Source organism: Equus przewalskii, chromosome 10, assembly GCF_037783145.1.
Source record: "Equus przewalskii isolate Varuska chromosome 10, EquPr2, whole genome shotgun sequence".
Taxonomy (NCBI): domain Eukaryota; kingdom Metazoa; phylum Chordata; class Mammalia; order Perissodactyla; family Equidae; genus Equus; species Equus przewalskii.
In genome coordinates, this window is record NC_091840.1 from 35,096,715 (window position 1) to 35,116,926 (window position 20,212).

General features: G+C 34.1%; 1 protein-coding gene across 22 annotated transcripts in view; it reads right to left on the reverse strand.

Moving 5' to 3' along the window:
* Positions 1–20,212, reverse strand: part of BCAS3 (BCAS3 microtubule associated cell migration factor) — a 569,320-nt gene that overhangs the window by 408,940 nt on the left and 140,168 nt on the right. For all 22 annotated transcript variants that reach the window (XM_070562375.1, XM_070562376.1, XM_070562371.1 and 19 more), the window contains 2 exons: positions 16,903–16,979; positions 2,166–2,242 (listed from right to left, as the gene is read on the reverse strand). In XM_070562375.1, the coding sequence (XP_070418476.1) occupies positions 2,166–2,242; positions 16,903–16,979 (154 nt within the window). The remainder of the gene's footprint in view (positions 1–2,165; positions 2,243–16,902; positions 16,980–20,212) is intronic.

Consider the following 20,212-nt stretch of genomic DNA (forward strand, 5'->3'; position numbering starts at 1 on the left):
TGCTAAAACTAGGCTTAAAGGTTGATGATATACGTATCGTCTTTTCAAATTACGTATTAGTTAACGGGGAAAGAAACAGTGATTATTCAGTACAGAAATTGGACAAGACCTTCACAAAATTAGCATCACCAATAAAGGACAGACGTATATCGTGTGCCTCCAGATGTGATGTCGTGAGACATACAGAACAATTCTCGTGTAGTGTTCCAGCCAGAAATATGTAACCTGAATATAATCCAGAGAAAACATCAAAAAACTCAAAAATCATCCTATTAAAAAAAAAAAGAGTAGGGGGTAGTGGTAGGGGGTTGTATTCTACAAAATTATCGATGTTATAAAAGACTAAGGAAGACTGTATAATGTTCTCTATGAAAAGAGACTAAAGGGACAATCCAACAAAACATCATGTCTGATCCTAGACCGGACCCTCCACTCCAGGAAAAAAATTTCTACAAATGACATGATGTGCTTACTTGACAAAACTGGAATATGGATTACAAATTAGATAAAAGTATTTTATCAATATCAACTGTTAATAAATAGTAGCTCTTCTGTAAATACTATTGAAAGACATTTATCTGGAAATATTTCTTCCCAAGGATGGTACAACCATCTGATTAGCAAACTCTTTGTGAATGCCACAACACTTTCTGGTCTTTGTATGTAACACTAGATATTACTGACACATATCTCCACAAAGGCAAGACAAGCGGCACAGATCCAGGCTATGCATCTATGATGGGCGTGCTTTCTCCTAGAAAACAATATATAACTATTTGTATCACACCTACAATTCTAAATGGTAGTTCACCACATGTGAGAATACATCTACAAGAGCCAAGAGACAATTTATACAGTTTCTCCTTGGATGTCCCCAGTACTCAAGGAAATCTATTACAGATGTAAACACTAGAAGATACCATTATGTCACCACAATGACTTGTATGCCTCTTGTCTTGTTTGAAAAGAGAATCAAGAAATCAAAAGAAAGAACAGGATGCAGCATAAAGATGGCATTCAGTAAGATACAAAATATCTACCTGTAGCAGACACAATTTTGGAAAAAGCATCAAGGAATTCACCTAGAAAAATAACTTTCTTCAGTAGTTTCTTGATTTTGTGAATTTCAGAGGCTAGAGATTTACTTGCTCTGTCATGTCAATGAAATAATTACTGCACTTACCATATCCAGACTTGTGTTAAGAACTCTTCACTAAATATTATTTCAAATTACTTTCAATATACAATAACTATACAAACAAGCAAAAATAAAACAAAAAACGAAAATGTTCTTTGAAGTCTGTAATGTCTTTTAGATTTCATTCTATATTCACACACAGGTCACTAAATGGCATGAAAAAGATTGAACTTTTTCTTTCTGAAAATTCAAATTTGCCCTCTGATTTGAATTGGACATAAAACATTCAGTGTATAAACAAAGTATGTTCATTTACTCTGATGACCTTAATAGATAAATGAAATCGATAAATAACTGGAAAATTCAACAAAATGTGAGCATCTGTGATTTAATTATTAAGACAAATGGCTGAATTCTTGTTTAGATTTAGTTGCAGGCATACAGTTAAAGTCAATTAAATCATTCTATGTGTCAGGTTCCCAATCTACCAATAAGAACAGAAGTCATTCCTGCCTCCTGATTGCTAGCTCCACAGAAACTACTGTGGTAACATCAATGCAGTGCTTTAAGATTAATGGAGTAAAGCTCTCTATATAAAACTAAGCCTTGGGGCCAGCCCTGTGGCCGAGCGGTTGAGTTGGCGAGCTCCACTTTGGCAGCCCAGGGTTTCGCCGGTTCAGATCCTGGGTGCGGACATGGCACCACTCGTCAGGCCACACTGGGGCGGCATCCCACATGCCACAACTAGAAGGACTCACAACTGAAAATGTGAAACTACGTACCAGGGGGCTTTGGGGAGAAAAAGGAAAAAAAAAACAACTAAGGCTAGAAAATTACAGTTGAGCCCGAATATGGCTTCTATGCAAGAAGGGAGACAGGACAATTATTGAGTGCCCAATTAAAACCAAAACTGAATCAAACAAAGCAAACTAGTAAGTAAAACATTCATTATTGGTTGGTAATCACTTTGGAAAATTCTTCAACACTTGCTCCATTGCAAATAATCAAAATATGGGCCATGCCTTACCTTGTTTTCCGCATAAGCAAGCCAGCGGCTCCCCAGAGCAATAGGATTCATGTTGGGCCCTGGACAAGGGTAGCAGCCTGAAAAATTTCAAATGGCAACACTGAGAAGTTTCTTAATAAATTTTCTGTTGTGCATCATATTTTGATGCCATAAAAACAAAACAATGAAATGTTTTTATTTTTTCAACTCTCATATTAAATTCCCATAATATTAATCATTATTTTAATAGCTAAATAAATCATTATTTTAGTAGTCTAAATGAGGTTCATTTTTGTCTCCTCTACAGTTTCCTTTTGGTTTTGACTCTGTTCCAATAAGAAACAAATCTGGGAAGAACTGGTAATCACTTTTACCAAAAACTGTGCATTTTAAACAGTTCTTCCTAGAACAAGAGAGAAGCTAAGAGGAAACATTTAAAGCTCATAAGTCTACAACTTCCTAAGTCAAGGAACAATGTTTAGAGAGTAAAGAGAAAGGACACAATTGGTTCAAGAATTTAAGGGCAACAGATAAAGAAGACATACATCTAAAAGGAAATGACAATACTACAGTGGAAAAAACAAAACAAAACAAGTACTTAAGTATGGAGCCAATGAGGAGAAGTAATCCACAAAGCGTGCCTCAGTGGAAACATGTTGGGGAACTAATTTACATACTCCTACCTATTTACATTAAGCACTCAACTTCATTCTTTTCGCTTTCAGCGCAGCCAATAACAAACTAGTAGGAAGGATTATTTTGCAGTTCTCTCCTTTCAACAAGAATAAATATTCCTAACACTAGTGGAAACCATCCATGCATGGAAACGCCAATGCCATCTTCCTGAACTCTACCAACCAAGACACAACACAATTCAGTCAAGTGTAACTCATGTCTGTCATCCTACAGGCTCTCAGCTCCCCTCCTGGCTATGACAATAAGGTCTCTGAGTCTAACACCCTCATCTGTCAACTACACAAAATAACATTCCACGGTCTCACAAAACTGCTTTGAAGGGACTACTCAAGGAAGATCGGAGAATCAAAGAGCACGAAAAGCCTAACCTACAGAACTGCTGGTTTATCATTCCACAAGTATCTGGTTAATATTTTCACAAATGTTTTTCTCTAAAATGTACCATAGATGATCAAACTGAGGTTATCTATTCAATAGTTTCAGTCTCGATTTGGAATCTAAATTTACACAATCATGAGACACACAAGTTTTATAACAAAAACTTTTTCTTCTCATGGCAAAAAAAAAAGCTACATTACATGAAACACAAAAGTATAGTAGCAAAAAATAACATGATCTGAATTATAAACTGCACATCTGCCCAGCAGGCAGTCCCAGTTTATGTTATTGATCCTAGGAAGAGTAGTTATCAAAGTACGATAGTCTTTTATCCAAAAGCATACTTATTAGTAAGAAAAAGAAGAATGATTAACTACTTCAACATTCACTGACAAAAATAAAAATAACTTATATGTTCTGTGATATATTTATTATTTTTTTGTTTATTTTTCATCTTCCTCACTCTTGTCTACAGGAATATGTAAGGTCAAGGATTTGTGTCTGTTTTGTTCACTGCTGAATCTCTCATGCCTAGAATAATATCTGAACAATAGCTTAATAAGGATGTTTAAATAATTTAAACAATGCACCTAAATTAATCAAAGCAGATTTATAAGGTATTGGCAAAAAAGTCATCTACACAAGAAAAATTTTCAAATATTAAAATAGTGTGCTCAGCTATGAACTAGATTTCATTTTAAAGCCATTTTTTAATAGAAATTTTTCTTAAATGTATTTACATGCTTGCTTGAATTCAAAAAGCCTTTTGAGTAGCAATGTCATCACTCTGAAATGTTAGTGTCCCTGTGTTCACCAGCACTAGCAGCACACATTGCTGTTGGTTCCATTATACAGTAGTTTTCACTTCAGCTCCTTCAACTACTATCTACTTTGAGTTTTCATTTTGAAAGAAGATAAAGAACTTATAAAGAAGATAATGACCCTGAGAGAAAGACCATATGTCATGTGAAAGAAAAGATATAAGCTTTTTTTTGCTCATCATTTAAAAACACTTTTTGTTCATTTCAAGGTTTAAAGAGGTGTGTTTGGAATGTTTTGGGTTTTTGGAAAATTGACCTCTGGGTAACCGTGATATTATTACATCCACTGAATGCATATTATGAACATCTATTATGGATACATACATAGGACAAAGGCCCACTAAAATAACACAAAGGCAACACACTCTAACAATATATTGTGGAGTATTTACATAACAGATTTCATTATTAGATTCCCATTGAGTAAACTAATCTCATTCATACAAAAATGTACTTTTATATATGTGCATACAAATATTCCATAGATATTTTCAGAGCCAGAGAAATGAGTATAAATATGGTCTATAAGAAAGCTTCCCCCTTTCAAAAAGTCATGAAAAAAGGAAGCAGCTGGAAAACAGAAATAAATACCTATGAAATGTGGCATTAAATTAGAGACAGCTAATCTCCTGAACCTTAAAGTCACCATGATCTAACTCTCGGTTAATTCTGATAACCATTTTGCTGCAACAGACCCTAATAAGTATATTCTCCTTTCCAAATACTAAAGGATACTATGGAAAAATGTAGTCTACAATCCTTCACTTCACTTTTTGAGTCAATGTTTTCAGAAACTCAGTGGACCTCAAGAATTATAGTGTATTGGAATGAAAGCAAGTTGTTTTTCTGCTCTCCAAAAAACATTTTACAGCTGGAATGAGCAGAACATCGGCCACTCAGCACTATCCCAGCTCTATAAGCATGACTCCTTTAAAGATTAACCATTGCCTCCAGCTAAACTTTGAAAACAAGGGAAGGAAAAAAACTCAAACCTCTGGAATACAAGGACTAACTCAAACATGTTTACAATGTTTCTGACAAAGTAAAAGACAAGCGGATATTTAAAAACTCAGAGTTCCAAATTTAAATACAGGTAAAATTCAAGAAAAGTACACTAAATCAAGATTCTTCCATTCTAAAGAAGTAATTTAAAAGGTACATGAAACGGATGCAATTTTAGATGTCATCCTCCCAGAAAGTTGGTCCTAAGTGGGAGGTGATCTGAACTTATTTTGAAAAATAAGGGATTTAACTACTCTCTGTAACATTCTGCCTTATTTTTCTTGGTAAGAACAACTCAAAAGATTCAGATCTTTTTTTAAAAAAAAGAGATGTCTGCATTTAAGGTCGACTGACTTTCAACAAGGGGACCAAGACAAGTCAATGAGAAAAAATAGTCTTTTCAACAAGTGATGATGGATCAGATGGATATCCACATGCAAAAGAATGAAACTAAACCCTGACCTCACACAGCATACAAACGTTAACTTGAAATGAGCCAAAACTTAAATGAAAAAGCTAAAAGTATTAACCTCTTGAAGCAAAACACAGTGGTAAATCTTGATAGCCTTAGATTAGGCAGTATTTTCATACTTATGACACCAAAAGTACAAGTAATAAAAGAAAAAATAGATAAATTGGACTTCATCAAAACTAAAACTTTTGTGCTTCAAAAGACACCAAGAAAGAGAAGAGACATCTCATAGAATGAGAGTTTTGCAAAATATATATCCGATAACTAACCTGTATCTAGAACATAAACAAAACTATTACAACTCAATAATGAAAAGACAAATAACAATATGTAATTTGACAAAGAAGCTATAAGACAACAAATAAGCACATGAAAAGATTCTCTACATCATTAGCCATCAGGGAAAAGAAAATCAAAACTATAATCAGATACTACTTCAGGAGATACCAACAGGATGGCTATAATCAAAGAAAGATAAGAACAATCATTGACGATAACATGGAAAAATTGGAACCCTCATACACTGTTGGTGGGAATGTAAAATGGTGCAGTCACTCCGCCTGGCAGCTCTTCAAGTAGTTTAAGGATATGATTACCATGTGACCCAGCAATTAGACTCCCAGGTACGTCCACAAGAGAAATGAAAACATATTTCCACACGAATTCTATATCTAAGAGAACTGAAAATATATATCATCATAAAAATCTTTCATTCATGAAAGCATTATTCATAATAGCACCAAAATGGAAACAAACTAAATGTCCAGCACCTGATGAATAGAAAAAATGTGGGATTATCCATACAATGGAATATTACTCAGCAATAAAAAGAAACAAAGAATATAATAACCATTGTCTGGATATACCACAGTTTATTTATCCATTCACCAACTCACGAACATCTTGGTTGCTTCCACGTTTTGGCAATAGAAATAAAACTGCTATGAACACCTGTGTGAGGGTTTTCAAAGGAGATATAAGTTTTCAATTCCTTTGGGTAAATACCAAGGAGTGTGACTGCTAGATCATATGATAAGCATATACCTATTTTTGTAAAAAACTACCAAACTGTTCTCCAAAGTGGCTGTACAGTTTTGCATTCCCACCAGCAATGTATGAGGGTTCCTATTGCTCCACACATCTTTGCCAGCATTTGGTGTTGTCAGTGTTCTGGATTTTGACCAGTCTAACAGGTGTATGGTGGTATCTCACTGTTGTTTGAATTTGAATTTCTCTGATGACACACGACGTGGAGTATCTTTTCATTTTATTTGCTATCTGCACATCTTTTTTGGTGAGGTATCTATTAAGGTCTTTGGCCCATTTTTTAATCAGGTTGTCTGCTTTCTTCTTGTTGAGTTTTAAGAGTTCTTTGTATATTTTGGATAACAGTGCTTTATTAGATGTGCCTTTTACAAACATTTTCTCCAAGTCTGTGGCTTGTCTTCCCATTCTCTTGACATTGTCTTTTACAGAGCAGAAGTTTTTAATTTTTTTTAATTTTTAATTTTTAATTTTTTTTGAGTAAGATTAGCCCTGAGCTAACATCTGCTGCCAATCCTCCCTCTTTTTGCTGAGGAAGACCGGCCCTGAGTTAACATCCGTGACCATCTTCCTCTACTTTTTTATATGTGGGACGCCTGACACAGCACGGCTTGCCAAGTGGTGCCATGTCCGCACCCGGGATCCAAACTGGCAAACCTCGGGCCGCAGAAGTGGAACATGTGAACTTAACTGCTGTGCCACCAGGCCTGGCCCCCGACGTTTTCAATTTTAATGAAGTCCACCTTATCAATTGTTTCTTTCATAAATTCTGCCTTTGGTGTTGTATCTAAAAAGTCATCACCATACCCAAGGTTATCTAGGTTTTTTCCCACATTATATTCTACAAATTTTATACTTTTGTGTATTACATTTAGATTTGAAATCAATTTCGAGTTAATTTTTGCAAAGGATGTATGGTTTGTGTCTAGATTCAGTGTTTTGCATGTGAATGTCCAGTTGTTTCAGAACCATTTGTTGAAGAGAATATCTTTGCTCCATTGTACTATCTTTGCTGCTTGCTCAAAGATCTACTTCTCGGCTCTCTATTCTGTTCCATTGATCTATTTCTCTGTTCTTTTGCCAGTACCATACTGTCTTGATTACAGTAGCTTTATAGCAAATCTTGAAGTTGGGTAGTGACATGGAGGAACCTTGAATGCATATTACTAAATGAAAGAAGACAATCTGAGGAGGCTGCATACTGCATGATTCAAACTATATGACCTTTTAAGAAATGCAAAACTATGGAGATAATAAAAAGATCAGTGGTTACTAAGGGGAACAGGGAGGGCAGAGATGAATAGACAGAGTACAGAAGTTTTCAGGGCAGTGAAAATACTCTGTGTGATATTACAATGATGGATATATGGCATTACACATTTATCCAAACCCACAGAATGTGTAACACCTAGAGTGAACCCACAGGTAAACTACAGACTCTGAGTGATAACGACACGTTAATGTAGGTATATCCACTATAACAAATGCACCACTCTCGTGAGTAACGTTGATAATGGGGGAGACTATGCATGTGTGGGGATGGAGATACACGGGAAATCTCTGTAACTTCTGCTCTATTTTGCTGTGCCTAAAACTCCTCTAAAAAAAACTGTCATTAAAAAAGAAAAAAAAAAATACAAAAACAAAAACCCTGATAGATCCTACAACATGCAATGTGATTACATCCATGTTCAGAGAAAACCACCAGTCACAAAAGACTTGTATGTATGAAGTCCAGAAAAATCTACGAACACCCTCTCCAGAAAGACATACAAGCACATAAAATATTAAATGCCACTTCAGATATTTATTTGACCATCTAACAGCTGATTAATGACACTCTTAAGGTTCCATGAGCTTTGAATTGAAAACTTCTGATTAATTTTTGCTTTATTTTTCATCTATATGAAACATATTACGAATTTAAGAGCACTGCCATTGTAAGACTCAATGAGTAGGAATTATGAGCAGAGAATAGGAAAGTCACAATTTAGTTCACTGCACACATATTCACTGAATGCCCACCATGTACTGGGCACCTGCCTGGGCTGTGAAAACATCCTGGTGGCAGATTGCATCACATATGGATGAGGACCCAAAAGAACAGGGATAGATTTGACTTTTAACTTGAACTTAGCTTAGATCTCGCATTAACCTGCCAATCCCTTCTTTTTATAAATGTTACAAATTTGCTCCTAAACATAAAAAGGAAAGGTCCTCTTTCCAAAATTAAAAATAATTTTGAATTTAAAAATTCTTTAAATTCATTTCCTACATTTGTTATTCATCATTAACATAAATGACGAACACACATATTAACACTGAGAAATAACATTAGGATTGTAAGTAATAAATTTTCCTTCTCAAAGTACAAACGAGAGGCCAATGGAAAGAGTTCCTTACTGTGCAATCCTTTGGTCTCTCTGGGGACTTCATATCTACCTTTTAATTTAAGCACATGGGAAATGACTGCTAATGACATCTATCAGTCTGTGTCTTTTGTTTTCCTAACCATACCTGGGTTTTAGATTTCCACATCAGACAGCTGCTCAAGGCCACCTTTTCTGTACAGCCAAATACAAAGGTGTCTCCTTTCTCATCATATTGGCTGCATTCCCTTTCTAGTTCTCTATCAGCTCTCTTTACCTGATCCGTCCACCCTTTGGCACAAATTCCCATGATGCTTTCTCTGATGGACACAGCTGTCTCTACTTATTTTACAGCCCCATCATTGTATTCATACATAACTAAGGCACTCACAATTGTATTATAAAATGCTTGCATAATCAAAACAATATCCTCATTAAGTGGAGAATTTGTCATTTTACACAAGATTTGGTGCTTGTTCTTTAAGAAGTAGAAACCAATCAATGGAGAAAAACTATGTGGCACGGCAAATGGACTACCACAAATGTTATTCTCAGCATGCCCACTTGCTCCCCTGTCTTCCAATCCCTATATTCTGCATCTTTTCAGTGTCCCAGGCAAAACTGGCTTATATGCATGGAATAACCCAAATTCAGAGAAACAAATATAATCTATACCATGCCTCTTTCCACCTGCCAAAAGTTTCAGTCTATGTAAAGGAACGGTGGGGAAGATGTAGAGATTAAAGTAAGCTTCTGTCAAGTTAGGAAATGGCTCCACTTTTTCCTTGATTTTTAATATTAGGTCATGTTAAATTTTGTTTGAAATGTTGATATAAACTACTTTAAATGAAGTTGTATTTCAAAGAAAAGAACCTAAATTTCTTCATACAAATGTCTGCCAAATATCATCAATCTTACCAACCTAACATCACTTGCATAAATCTGGTCTCTAGGGTTTTCAAATTGAGTAAAATAAAATGTAACTAAGAATGAAACACTTCTTAACGGAAGTATGAAATGAGTTATATTACCACTATTGGTCAGGGCATTCACAGATGAAGGGGTAGGGCAGACTTGTTGTGAAATGTCACGATAAACAGTATTCAGAGTATGAGGAAAGAAATCACAAACTTTTGGTGGTGTTGATGCTTTCTGAACTTTTTTCTTTGGCTGAGCAAGATTGGCCCTGAGCTAACATCGGTACCAATCTTCTTCTACTTTATATGTTGGTTGCCACAACAGAGTGGCTGACAAGTGGTATAAGTCCGTGCCCGGGATCCAAAGCCACAAACCCAGGCCACCAAAGCAGAACATGCCGAACTTGACTGCACCACAAGGCCAGCTCTTCTGAACTCTTTTTTAATGTAAACTATGTATTTAAATATAACATACAGATAGAAGTACCCAAATCAACAAGTTAAACAAACACACATATATAAGCAGCATCCAAAACAAAAAGTAGAGCATTACAGAATCCCTAAAGCTTCCTTCCACACTGCTTCCAGACCTGTCCTCCCAAGGTTATGCAGTGTCCTGCCTTCTGACAACTATGCTAAACATCCGTCCTCAAAAGATATCACTGGGTTTTAATACACAGTTTATTACACTTATTTCCATCATTTATCACTGGGTTTTAATACACAGTTTATTACACTTATTTCCATCATTTATCTCTACAAATGACAGCTGTACCTTCACACGGTCATGTGCCACATAAAGACTTTTCAGCCGACAACGGACTGGATATACAATGATGGTCCCATAAGATTAGTACCATATAGCCTAGGTGTGTAGCAGGCTGTACCATCTGGGTTTGTATAAGTACTGGAGGGGAGAAAGAAATTTCCCTCTACCCTTCCAGGTTCTGGCTGGTCTAAGAATTAAATTGACATGAGACAAATAAACAGAAGAAAACAAACAAAAGTTTAATAACGTGTATGCAAGGGAGAAATCCAGAAAAACCAAGTAACTCACCAAAATGGCTGCAGCTCTCACCTTAAATACCCTCCTCAGCTAAAGACAAATGAAGATATTGGGGGTGGGGAGAGTCAGGGACTTCAAAGGGAATGAAGGCAATTCACAGGTGGGTGACAAGAAGCAAACATTTGGAAAACAAGTGTTTGGCCATACAGAAACACCAAGAACACAGAAGTGAGCCCCAAACACAGGCTTTTCCAGGTTCCTCCCTGCCTACCACCTAGTTTATATTATGCTAAGGTGATGGCTTGCTTCCTGAGATAGGTTTTTTTAACCTGAATTCCTTTAGGCAGTTAAGGAGGTGGTAACAAGAAAAACTTTCTGAATCTTTTGATTCTTAAAAATAATCAGGCTAGGGGGCAGGCCCCGTGGCCGAGTGGTTAAGTTCGCGCGCTCCGCTGCAGGAGGCTCAGTGTTTCGTCAGTTCGAATCCTGGGCGTGGACATGGCACTGCTCATCAAACCACGCTGAGGCAGTATCCCACATGCCACAACTAGAAGGACCCACAACTAAGAATATACAACTATGTACCCGGGGGCTTTGGGGAGAAAAAGGAAAAAAATAAAATCTTTAAAAAAAAAATCAGGCTGAAATAATCCTCATGTTAAAGAGACACATTTTCAGGTGTAAATTTTGTTCTCCTTTAGTACACTGTATGATGCTCGCACAAAGACGAAATCGCCTAATGTCGTATGTCTCAGAATGTATCCCCATTGGTAAGTGATGCATGACTGTACTACTCTATTTTTCAATATTTTAAGTAACATACATTCCAGATTTAATGAAATCCACACTAAATAGACTGTATGGCATCCCCAAACCATGAGTGCCATTTTACAAACACTACTCTGAGAGAACAAGTGATAATCCTAATGGGTCAGGAATTACTGAAAATTCACTACTGGGGGCCTCAAGCCAGTTGACCAGGACTTACTTATAAGCTGCATGCCACTTACACAGTACCTGACCATAATACCAGAACAACTGTCCTTCCAGATATCATCTTCCTATCATGAACAATTCAGAGAATACAAGAGAGACTAATACTTTAATAATACTGGTTTTGACTATTCAGTGGGTCCAGTAGAGCAGAGGGGAGCAGTTAAAACTACATGGCAAAAATGTCCCAAAAGGATATTAACTAAGAAACAAAGAACAAAGGCATTAAGAAAGAGCAATAACTCAGCCTCCCATTCATTTTTATTAAACTTAATTGCTATTTCATGCTTGCTAAAGGCTCATAAAATAGAAGCCCTACTCCAAAAGAGTAAACAATACTCCAGATACTGGAGAGAGAGACGCAAGAGCCGATGACAAGAAAGATATAATTTTCATATAAATTCACTTTAGAAAGTTTCTGGATTTACTCCAACATGATACGTAAGAGAGAAACTTCACTCATACATGCATACATATATTCATTCCTTTAAATATCCACCACACACTTACTTGTCAATTTCCAGCTCAGGCCTATATCACTTCCCCTGGAGACCAGTACTGATCCTATATGAATAATTTTCTTTCTCAACTGATAACTTTTGACAGAACTGCACTACATTCTCAAGCATTATGGCTAACTAAACAAGCTGGAAAAGTACCACTGATGCTTTGAAACCAGAATATAGTCGTGATAAATGTTTTCATCTTTAGTAAACTGAGTTTTATGACTTTAAGAAGCAAAAATAAACATCAGTGATATTTTTAAGTTAGCTAAAACATAATGGATATATTATATCTTCCGTGATGGACCTTACTTCCTTAATCCAAATAAAGCTGAATAACTTTGATCTCAAAGAGATTACTGTCTAGTAGCAAAGATAGAACAAGTAGACAGAAAATGCATACAATGAGACAGAAAATAAGTATCTTAACAGAGGCAGAAATTTCATGTTATAAAAGCCTTCCCAGAGGGTGTTGGGTAACAAAAGAGGTCTGTAATCAAATCAATCTGGGAAATATAAAAATGTAGTAAATAAATTTAAACAGATTAAAATGCTAATCACCACGGCCATTCTCCAATAGAAGGCTGCATTTCCTAAGTATATTTGACCAGGGCATCCTGATTTGCACAGCATGTTAAATGTCTAGTGTTTTGAAGACAGACTTTGGGAATCGATATCTTTGGGAATTTAGAAAAGCAGAGGCTGCTTTACGCTAAGGGGGTCAGGAAATATTTCATATAAGAACTAGTGTCTACACTGGGCCTAGAAAGATGTAGGGTTAAGACACTGTGGGGAAAGAGGACTTAGTGAAAAGGCTATTTCAGGCAGGAGAACAAGGCAACAAAGCACCTGCAAAGAACTGAGAATAGTGAGTAGTTCAAAGTAAATGTAGCATAAGCAGCATGAAAATGAGTTACAAAAATAAAGATTCAGCAAGGACATTAGACTTTGATGAAGAAAGTTTTCATATGCCAAAAACTTTGGGAGTTCAGTTGATAAGAAATGTACAAAATGGCCCTATTGGCCCAGGACATTTCTAGTTTACACTTGTGGACCAGAGTTAAATCAAGTATGGCATTTATTCAAATCAAAAGACTTCAGTTTAGAAGATAAATTATATGATCATTTGGTAATACATAAAACATGATTTTGTAAGTTCATATCATTTAGATATAGACAATAGAGTATGCTCAGATTAAATTACATAATGTCTGGAATATGCTTCAAAATAATTGGGGAAAGGTATAAATGAAAAAGATTGTGCATGAGTTGATGATTGTTGAAACTAGATGGTAAGTACACGGTGGTTTGTTATACAACTTTCTTCAAATAATGGTACATATTTCCCAAAAGAAAACTTTTTTAGAAAATGACATTAATAGGAGATGAAATGGTATTTCTGTGGAATTACTAATTTAACAAAATACAATATTTTAGCTATACTACTAAGTAACCACGATTTATCAAATAAGCAGAATTCCATTTTAAGGTGACTAAAAATTCACCTTCTTTCATCCAGAACTTCATAATTTAAAGTAAGAATGAAAACTAGGAAGAAAGGATACTCTATTCCCTCTTCTGCTTAAAGGTATTTTCACTATAAATGGTTACATTGAGAAGTTATTATAAAATCCCAGAAAAATATGAAATTTAATTGATTTCTTTGAAAATGTGCCCGTTTTTATATTGATTCTGCAAACTTACTCAAAAGCTTTACATATTTACTTTTTTTAGTGTCAGACAGAAAAATCTGTAAGTTGATCCAAGTTAGGACATTCCACAAACAAATTATTCTACTGCAAAATACTCTTCCAGAAAAGCTGCAAATATCATCAATGTACAAAATCAAAGCTATTTTAAAATAAATTGTATTTATAGCCTACAGTACAATAGGTCTTTTAAAAAAATTCTTCTTATATGTAGGTCCTTATTTGAAACAAATACATTTCTATCACCTGCTACTTAAATGACAGAAACTCAAATTAGTAGTAACGGATTTCACTCATGTAGAGGTATATAATTAAACATACAACCTATATCTACACCATTCTATGCAAAATTTTATTAGACCAACTAAGCTGAAAAATTACTATTATTATATATAATTTTTCCCATTTGTCTAATAAAACAGAGTACTGTGAAAAGTCTATTCTCAGTTCTAATTTATCAAAATTATTACAAAGCCTATGTCCTTCAAATCTAACTATAAGTTTAATACACAAATCTAATTTTAAACTGCTCTTCTATAATAAGGTTTAATTTTTGTTTTAAAATTCTATACTGAATATTAAATTAATTATTGAAAATCTATATTTTTTACTTATGCACTAAAAAAACTACAACATAAATAAGCTCTGTAAGATAATATCTCCATTATTAACTTACTTATATTTATTAACTTCTCATTAATCACTGTGGCAACTGAATGTATGCACTAGCATTTATTACACAGAAAGAAACTGACACCTATTGGCAAATGTAATATTACTGTCAACATGTACTGTCCAGTAGAGTCTAATGTTTAAATGAGGTTTAAATTTCAAAACATACATTGCCATTTAAATAAACTGTCTCAACAAATAATGATTTAGGATTTTTTTCCCAATTTAACACTCAGTTGAGGCAGCACAAGCTACCTTTATTTTTTAAAAAGAAAAGAAAAGGTGTCTGTATGCTCCTGACGAGATTTTAAAAAGTGAAAGCAGCTACCAAGAAAAACAGGCTCTAAGTCTAACATTAAAATAAAGCCATAACAGAGATGTCCGCCTTTGCAGAAGCCAAGACACATATCTTTGATTAATGATGAACAGCAGAAGACTACTGATAAGAGGTAAAGACAAATGCTCAGGAAAACGCAGCATCTGAATCTGGCTGCAATGTTCATCCTCTGTTGATTCACTCCTCTGTAACCCACATACTTGGAAGAAATGGATAGATTCATACATGGTTCCTTAGATAGGCTTTTTTCTCTAGTTGTTTTAATTATAAGTAATACAAATATAATATAATATATTAATGCATAAGACCTGGATAAGAACAAAGAATAAATATACTAAAACAGGCCATGCAATATCCAAAGCTTCCCATATTATGTATATACTACACTTGTGAATGAAGATATTATTAACGAATACATGCTCCCCCAAAACTTTTAATTTATTTAACATATAGATATAACAATAAGACATGTATTGTACTTATGTACATTTAATAATTATTAAAGTATCAATAAATTTCTGATCAGCACAAAATAAATGACTGATAATTGGGTTCACGTATTCATTCGTTCAAGAAATAGTTAACAAGAGCTACACTGCGCCAGCCAACGTCCTAGGTACTGGAGATACTAATGTAAATCTGTAAATGGTGTACATTAGGCTTTGTGATAAAACAAAAAATAACTCAATGAAACAGGATCTCTGTTATTATCTTTGTGATCTCTGATGAAATGATTACAAGCTCAAGGAGATGAGTTGTATTCTTCACAGTCTACAAAATGATAAATATGTGTTATAATTAATTATCATATTGTTACATATAGTGTAAAACATAGTATATAATATACACAATTATGTATAGACTCTAATGTATTAATTATATCAAGAATATGAGCTCTTACAGAAAGGAATAATGTCAATTACCCAGTGCTTAATACATGGTAGATATTAGGTAAACATCTAATGAATAAGTGTGAAAATAGGTGTAATATTTCAGAAGATGCAGCAATATGATTGGGATTCCCTAGTCATAACAAAACTGAGATCTGTGGCAAGAGAACTATTTCTGTAGCATATACATATCAGACTCTCTGGGAAACTAGCTATAGTTTGGATGGTGAGTTGACAAAGCTAAAACATAAGACAAGAGTGGGAATTATTGTTTTACTAGACTGTAGTGGAAAAAAAACAAATTCTAACTGCAGACTTCCTTCAGACTCAACTCCTGCTGTAATTTCTATCCATCTGGGCTGCCCTACTAATCTTGGACTTGCCAGGTCCCACAACTGCATGAGTCAATTGCTTAAAAAAAAAAAACCACATCAATCTCTTTCTTTCTCTTTGTGTGTGTATCCATTCTATGCTTATTTCTGCACTTCTGGGCAGTAGTAGAAGTTGTGAGAGGTGGTAGAAAGAAGGAGGGAGAGGAGGAGAGAGACTGAGACATTTCATTGAGTTTCAAATCCCTCATGTACGATAATCCAGTTACTTTCTCAAGTATGCTATGTTAATTAAGTAATTTAACAACTGCTTTGAAAGTATAACATAGCTACATGAACCTACATTAACTACAACTACTCAAGGAGGATAAATAAGGAGAAACTTACGCAATATAGTACAAAGCTTGCTCAACAATATGAAGAAAATGTGTTGCGGGTTGAAAATACATACCATAAAATTATAGTACTAAATACGACATCCCCAGAAACACAGGACTATCCTAATAACTGAATACCCATGACATGCTGATGCTATGATTACAATTAGTTTCCTGATTCTATCAAGTAAATAGTATAAACTCATATGCATATGACAGGAAACAAATCAAGTTGGTACATACTTGTCACAAAAAACTTTTTTGTGAAAGTACAGCTATCAAAGGCAGCAATTTTCTCCTGTAACACAACGACGAGGATCCTAAAATTAGAGGGAAAAAATAAAAGAAAATGTGAACATGAAATTCTATAAATTGAACCATAAATAAGTTAAATCATCTAGATTGAAACAAGTATCTACCAATGCAATTTTAAAAATTAAACATTTCTTATAACATTTAGACTAGAAATATCTGCCACTTAAAATGTAAAAATCTAACAAAATCCTCAATATAATCAAGATAGAAATGATACAGTGAGAAAAGTGACAGGAGAACAAATTATACCTCAAAAAGTTATTTTTCTCTAAATAAAATTTTATTTTCATTCATTATAAATCAAATAAATCTATCTTCATTAAGAATGTATGAGATCAATAAAGTGCTGGCTATTTACTAAAAGTGTTTTTCCAGTGCTGGCTCAAAGTCATGGAATTAAACATAAAATGGATTTATGTAACCTGTCACTTAAAATGATTGCTGAATTTCCCAACACGAGCAAAAAATAAAGGGAAGAAAGAAAACTCAGATATCTATTATTCAGTGTAAATGAGTCTTTTCTGATTGACTCAATATATTAAAATTTAATCAGAATCTGTATAAACTATCTTTCTCCCAGAACCCAAGATTTATACATAATTAGGAAAATAATTTAGTTATAATTTTTTCAAAACCAAAATTCCTAAAACACATCTGAAATGAAGCTATTTTATAAACTATATTTTAGAGTACTGCTCCTTGTAGGACATTAATATAAATACCAAATTTCAAAGTTATTTTAAAGAACCAAATAAAAGATTATAATTGTTGTTAAATATTTAACATACTCAGTATATTTTTCAAAATTTGGGGAAGGTAAATCTGAGTAACAGATGTTAATGATGCATAGGGAAAAAAATGTTGTATTTAACATGCATACTTTATTAATCTTGTTCATTTACTGATGCAGAACAAAATCCTTAACACTGCTGACAACACATAATAAATGATTCCATCGTGGCACTTAACAGAAGAAACCAACCAATCATCAGACCCAGGTTAAAGGGCTCAGGGAATCCATAATAACAAGGTGACAAACCCAAATGAGAGCAAATGCAGAAAAGACAAATCAGAGATGAAAAAGATATAATCCAGCAGTCCCTCCCCGAAACACAGTAACAAAATGATTTCCACAAGGAAGGTTTAATTTTTCATGAATATTGATAAGTTCAAAAGACTATGCCATACATCTGATTTGCAAAAACAAATGCAAAATTAACCAGACAAAGACCTGGTGAATCAGGCTTGATATCTTATAAAGTCTACACAGCATCTTGAAATCTACACGATAGTTTTTCCTCTAGCATTCGCCACATTTGAACTCATACAATTTCTAATTGGAAAATCAATTCAAAAAAAAATTACATAATGTATCCAAATCAACAGATCTTTTGTTGGAACATATCTTCATATAGTTTTCCTTTTAAAAAAATTCACGTAAAATATGAACCTTTGCTACCTCAAATATCCAGAGAACTTCATTTCCACTTTTCATTGATGATATTTCATATTCATAAATCACTCTTCTATCTGCTTTTATTCCTACTCACAAGTTTCATAATCATTAATTACTTGTGATGAGGACACCAATGACTATGAAAAAATAAACTCTCTTAATTTTCAAGGTAATTTCTATCTATTAGAATGTTAAATATTTTCATTATTTCATGGCCAAAATTAAAAGACAGAAAGACAAAAATATTTGCTGTAAGAAAAGTAAATCCTAACTGTATTTTCAAGAGCATTATCCAGAAACGCAGTACTTGGAACAAGTGCAGAGTTGAAGAAAAAAACAATTTTGTGCTTCACAGCCCTTTTAACAGTTTGAAAAAATAATACAAGAAATACTTTCCAAAAAATTTAACTTGATTCTGTTTTTCTATTTTCTAGTATATTCATGTATTTGTAATATAAGTAAATTGCGACCCAAAAATCTATTTGTACTTATCTCCCTTTTCAAACGTGTTCAAGTTTCTCTTTGGCTACATAACATGGAATCTACTTTATGACAGCACAAAGAACACTTGAAGGAGACCTATCATTACAGGTTTTCAAGTTAAATATATTACCTACTGGATCCATCCATTTGATAATGTTGACTTTGAATAATTTGATGTGTCACTGGATAATGACATTATCCCAGTAATAATATGAGTATTTCTCCTACTTCCTATAATTTTGAGTTTGATATTATTTGAAGTATAAATATGCATAATAATTAGATCTTCATTACGAATTGCACACTCTCCTCTTCTTTGTCCTGTTTAATGTTTTTGTACTTGAGTTCAAATACTCTTATCATTAATATCATAGCTCATGTGTTTTTTTAGTTTAGTTTGTATTTGTCAGCTGTCTTTATCCTTGGATTACATTCAACTTACCTGAGTCACTTTTTGAAATATCCCTTTAAAATCTAACCTTAGAGTCTTTTACTATAAAATGTGCTTTATATTGACATGGCAAAAAATATTTCATTTTCCATGTTCCATGTGTTTGCTTTTTAATGAGATAAAGGATTTATAGTTTGCATTCATGACCTTGCCGAAGACATTTACCATTGTAGGACTTCAGTCTCCTCAAATGTAAAAGGAACGTGTTCAGTGATAGAAGATTCTTAAGGTCCTTTTCTCCTCTAATGTTCTGTGGTTATATAAATTAATTCTTCATTATCACTAGGTCAAGTAGAAGTTCAACCCAGATCTGAACATTTTCCTAGAGATTTTAACAAAATAGGTTTTAAAGAAGGAAAATCTTCTAGTGCCTGTTTTAGCTCCACTGCGAAGTCTTAAGGATTAAGAACACTTAAAAGCCTTTTTTGGTGTTTTGATGAATGCTAACAGGAAAATTATATTTCACATCATAAATCAGTAACGACATAGAAGTACATACATTATATATACTAAAAAGTTATATGATACATATAAAAAGGTTCCTCAAAGCAATACTGAACCTTTGTTTGTTTGCTCAGATACTTTCTATTCTTTTCTATTTCATTTTTTAAAATGCTGGTTATGATTCACTGAACATGGTTATGCTTTGAAATGCTGGTTATGACTGAATTCACAATTCACTAATGGCTCAAGACTAGAAGTCTGAAAACATTCATTAAGAAATCTTAAGGGCTACTCTATTTGTCAGAACTCAGAAGGTGTTTTGTGACGTTTAAAAAATAAATCGAAGATAGTCAATGATATTGGTAGAGCTCTACATGCCCAGGAGGTATGTTACCCTGTACCAG